The 5,406-nt window shown below is 45.6% G+C and overlaps 1 protein-coding gene across 1 annotated transcript; it reads left to right on the forward strand.

Annotated features, from left to right (window-relative positions):
- Positions 1-581: 581 nt before the first annotated feature.
- Positions 582-4,690, forward strand: LOC128139402 (cytochrome c oxidase subunit 7A2, mitochondrial). Its single transcript, XM_052781694.1, has 4 exons — positions 582-721; positions 1,943-2,032; positions 3,515-3,599; positions 4,475-4,690. The coding sequence occupies exons 1-4, from the start codon at positions 704-706 to the stop codon at positions 4,531-4,533; spliced, it is 252 nt and encodes an 83-aa protein (XP_052637654.1). The 5' UTR covers positions 582-703; the 3' UTR covers positions 4,534-4,690.
- The last annotated feature ends 716 nt before the right edge of the window (positions 4,691-5,406 follow it).

The following is a 5,406-nucleotide window of genomic DNA, read 5'->3' on the forward strand; positions in this document are numbered from 1 at the left end:
CATGTCGACAGAATCCACCCACCGTGGTACCCTCCCGGGACACGTTTCCAGCCCCCCGCACCTCTGAAAGTTTTTAATGAAAGGTGATGTTAAAATCTGTACGCAGCAGCTCTGAGGGATGTTTCTTTCACGGATTTCCTCTGGAGGCACGGAAGCGGCCGGCAGCCACAGGATCCCGCGGTTCTGTGGGGAGCTCGTCTCTGGTTCCCGGGCGTCCCAAACGGGACGAACGTCCCATCGGACCGGCCATCGGACAAAACTCCTGCCTCGCAGGGGGTGCGGGGCCTGCGCTGACCCCCCTCACCCGTCCGCAGACGGCTCCTTGCGCAGCGGCCCCCTTCCGCTGCCTTCCCCCGGGGACCCTTCTGCGCTGCGGCGCCACGAAAGACTGTGGCAGGAGTGTGAGGAAGGGAATAGCCTGCCTTAGACCGGCCGGGACGCGCTCACCCACCAGCCCGCTCCTCCCCGGTGCCCACGGCCGCCATCTTCTCCCCCCCCCCCCCCGCCGCCATTTTCTCCGCCCACCCCGCCGCCATCTTCTCCCCTCCCCCGCCGGGAGGACTGACGCGGCTGGCGGGGCGAGGCGGCGCTGTAGGCTTTGCGGCGGCGCTCTGGGCGCCTGCCTCCGTGGTACCGGTGGGGGAGCTGCTTCCGCTTCCGCTGCCCTTGTTGCCGGCGGGAGGTGAGGGGACTAAGAGCCGCGATGTGGCGGAACCTGCTGGTGAGGCCGCCGGGCCGGGCCGGGGAGGGCAGGGGAGGGGAGGGGAGGGGAGGGGAGGAGAGGAGAGGAGAGGAGCCTGCCGCAGCCCGCCGCGGGGCTGCTGAGCCGGGCGGGGGTCCCTCAGGGGCTGTCGGTGCCCGGTCGGGCTGCGGGACTCGGCCGCCTGGTGACTCCCTGCAGGCCGCGCTAACGGCGGGTGCTGCTGAAGGGGCTGCGGGGGGTGTGGGGACACACACACACACGACAGTGTTACATTTCAGGTCCTGGCCCACTCGCTCCACCTAGTGCTGAGCGTTAGGTACTTGAAGGGGTGGGAGCTGAGTCAGGGGGTCCGGGGTGCGCTGAGCCCGTCTGTGAGGAGATAAATTTTATAGCGTGTTTTTTTGCGGTGGGTGAGGGGAGGGAGTGTGGGGTTCTGTTGCTTGCAGCTTGCGTCATCTGGGTGTTTGCCCCGTGGCTGCGTTTTTAGCGGTGGTAATTCTGGGGGAGAGGATCAATGTTATCAGTGTTGCTTGAAGGAGACTGCTAGCAGCTTAGAGGTGCGGTTGGTTCTTCACTCTGAGGCTTGGCGTGTCAGCGAAGGGAGACTTGGAGCCATCGGAAGAATTATAGATCATTGGCTTTGGTGGCCTGACCTGTGCTAAGGAGCACCCGTATGATCTGACTATGGAAACAGATCCTAGCTTAGGACACAGCAGGGCGTCTTTAAACTCTATATGTGTGTGTGTGTGGGTGCCTTCTTCAGCCCTGTGAAGTTCCTGTGCTGGTGGCTAGCAGGTGAACTGCAGCTATGGCAGAAGATCCTTGTCTGCACAAGTATGTTTGTCTTAAATGTTATTGTCCCCATTGCTAGAGCCAGACATGGCAAATGGTGACTAAAACTGAGATCTACGGGGCAGAGGTCAAGATTTCCCCCCAAAGGATGCTAGTTGTGAAGGTTATGCTGCAGATCCATAAATCTGTTGTATCTTACTGAAAGTAATTTTCCTGAGTTTTTCCTTTTTAGGTAACCAGTCAGTCAGTCTTTTACATAGTCTGTTGAAAGATTGAATTCAAAACCAGTGGGCTTTGGTGAACTTTTGTTTGTTTGTTTTTTAAAGACTTTCCTTTCTTCCTGTACCTTCCACTTCTATCTTACTTATAAAAGAAACTGTTTCTACCCAGTGTGGATATAGCTGAAAAATGTCACCTTTTAAAAACACTGTTTATCTTTTATTTCAGGGTCTTCGCCAAATTTCCCAGAGGACCATAAGCACTGCTTCACGCAGGCAATTTGAAAATAGAGTTCATGAGAAGCAGAAGCTTTTTCAGGTATTGAGTGAGCACTGACAGTAGAATGATGTTAGTAGAGTAACAAGGTTTTAGTAGATCACAATTGCATACCTTTTGTTTCTAAAGAACTGGTGAAAGTCCTCTTTACATCTGAGGTGAGCTCTTGAAATCAGTTGTATGACTACGGTGTTTGAAATTGGCAGTTATTTTCTATAGAGATTAAGAGTATTTGTACATGCATACTTGACTTGCTGACTCTTTAGGGCTTTTTTTTACCCTGTGAAATGATTTGTACCTGAGTTTCTTATGAGTAGTAGATACTGTACAAAGATAAAGACAAAGTACTCTGAAATGAAATGAGATGGGGGAGTATGTCCTAAGAACAAATAGAGAAAAACAGCAAGTGAGAGGTCAGAAGTACAGTGAACAGTTAAACCTGCAATCTTACAGTTATATTCATGGCTTATAGATGAGCCCCATAATTCTTAATGAGGATGTGATATTATTGTACTTCTCAGTTATGAAAACAGTAAAGGTCTTAAGGGATTGGATTCACTCCTAGAAAATTATTGAATCTTTAAAAATAATTTCTGAATTACTCTCTTCCTGATTGATAGGGCCACCTAGTGAGAACTAGTGGTTCTTCAAATGCCAAAGCAGTGGATACTCAAGAACATACTCCCAACTGTGAGCCATAACCTGGAGCAGTAGCTTCATACTGAGGATAGATTAGCCTGGGCTTCGGCGATGTGAAAGGGAAAAAGTATATTAGAAGCCCCAGTTTAATAGTGTTTGTGCCTTGTTGCTTTCCTTTCCCCTGAAAGAGAAAGCCAGTCTTGTTGGGACACTGCCTAAGGAGGACAGTGTTCATTGTGAGCCAAGGGGAAGTGGGATGTTGGTGATGGGTGAGGTCTGAGGTTTTGTTTCTGCTGGTGGAGATCTCTAGGCGTATCTCTTCTTCCTCCCATTCCTTTCTTGTGGGGCAGCAAGTTAAGCTGGGCTGGGTTGCGGATCACCAGCACTGGAGGCCAGCTTGAATTCCAGAGCAGCGTGAACTTGCTGACAAGGGTAAAGATCATGTGGGTCTGGTGTCTAGGAGTTTTACTTCAGGTGGAGCAAAACAATTTCCTGTACGACACCAGCTGGCAGTAGAGGCTCCTCCCCTTGTCGCTCCCTATAGCAGGGATTGACTATGCTGGAGACAGTGGGAAGTTTCTAGGGATGGTAATCATATCCTGTACAGCCGAGGGGGCTGGCAACTGGCGTCAGAAGTGTTCAGGCATCTGCCAGTCACTGCTTTAGAAATGAATGTGCACATCATTTACTGTACTTCCCTAGTATATCACCTGATACCAGAGTGAAAGCTTGAAAAAGTGGAATCTAAATAAGGTTCAGTATCTTTTGGAAGTTGGGGAGATACTTTGGGGAAGTAATTCTTGTTCTGCGTAATTCTAGTTATATTAACACAATATTGCAAGAACTGTATTTAAATAGTTTCTTTTTGTCACTTGTTTTCATTAGGAGGATAATGGCATCCCGGTGCATCTTAAAGGTGGTTTAATGGATGCTCTGTTGTATAGAGTCACCATGGGTCTTACGGTTTTTGGTAAGGCTAATACTAAAATATTTATGCTTTGGTACGATTTCCAACGTGCTAATATTAAAATACTTTTTTTTTGGTACCATCTCCAACATGACTGGTGTTTCCTCTGTAAATTAGTTATGCAGTTCCTTCAGTCTGTTCTTTAGAACATGCAAAATGCACAGAGTGGAGGAAAACCCCCCACATTTGGACATACTATATATTTATTTGTGCTTTCTCAAACTTAGCTTTTCAGATGGCCTTTTTTCCCCTGACTAATTGTACTATGGACTGAATACTCATTCAGAATTCATGTATGATGTGAGAGAAAACTAGAAGTACTTAGAAAGCTTACTCTGAAAAGGAGTAAAATGTAATTATAGCACATACATATACCAGTTTTCTCACTAGCCTGACTCCTTTTAGTGCTAGGTGATACTTGCTGTGCTGAGGTTTCACGTACTGTGAAGTCTAGCAGAATATATCCAAGCTTCATGATACTGTATATGTTTAACCTTTACATTGCTTGTTACATAATTTTGTAATAGCCTCTAATTTAAATATGTTGATCTAACGGATTTTCAGTTCAATTACTTTAAGAATGAGTAACCATTAATTTATGATCGTCTGCGTAGGTTCTACAAACATGCCTCTCCCCCTTTTTTTTTTCCTGTTTCTTTATTTTTATGCAGTCTATGGAGAGGTATTTAAGGATTTTTTTCTCTAAAATATGAATTGCCAAAAAAAAAAAAAATCATTGAGATGTGGCTATGGAAATGTGTCTGAATTGCAGCTGCTTATTGTCAATATTTCTTCTGGAATGAACTGGAAAAGGCAAGCTGACTTGAAAGGAATTCTGTTTACCATTCTGAAAACTTCTTTTCTGTCTGTTAATTCAGGAACAGCCTATGTTGTTTACCAGCTGCTTGTCGTTTCAATGCCCAAGAAGCAGAAATGATTCCAGTTCAAGACGCTCCAGTGACTAGCATCTCTTCGTCCAATTCCATGTGACTCCAATGGCAGCTTATACTTATTATAAGCAGCTAGCTTAATGCTTGGAATAATGATTTAATTGTAACTTGTTAACTGCAATCAATAAAGCAGTTTTTACGTTGTGTTGTGGTCTGTACTGTGTCATGTGTTCTACGTTAGAGTGCCTTTACTTCCAGTAAATGTATATTGAGTTGATTAATATGCAGATCTTTGAACTTTGAACCTCTTTTCTTTGTATGTGGTTTATGTTAGTAATTCAAAGGTGAGTTGAATGCCCTGAATCCCTATGGGAAAGCGATACCTCGTCTTTATTATAGGAATTTCCTCTTCCTGCTTTAGTAGAGCAAGTTAATCTTGTAATAAATTATTAGGATTAGATTAAACCTGTGTGGAAATGAATGTTGAGGACTTGATGGTTATGCTGTATCTTTGCTGTCAACTGCTGGAGGTTGACTGTAATACATCTGGAATTGGAGGAATCTGGTTCCTGATCGCCATCCAAAGGTGACAGGTTTTACTATGTAGAAGTGGTAACACTGTCCTCTGCAGCTTCAGGGGCTTAGAAGTAGTCTCAGTTGAACTCAGCACCTTCATCTAATAGATTTTTTTTTTTTTTCCAGTGGCTTTTCTCTGCTACAGCTTAGTGGAACACCATATTTCCTGAAAAGAATGAAAATTTCTAAGCATGCAAATATGATTAGCAAGTGATTGTGTATTTATCTTGCTGCCCGTGAAATCAACATATATATGTTAATCATGATTAAGACTTGGTAATCTTCCAACATTGCCTCATGCTTCAGGTGGCTAAAGCCAGCTTGTTCTCAGTCATTAGGATAAA

This window comes from Harpia harpyja, chromosome 3, assembly GCF_026419915.1.
Source record: "Harpia harpyja isolate bHarHar1 chromosome 3, bHarHar1 primary haplotype, whole genome shotgun sequence".
Taxonomy (NCBI): Eukaryota; Metazoa; Chordata; class Aves; order Accipitriformes; family Accipitridae; genus Harpia; species Harpia harpyja.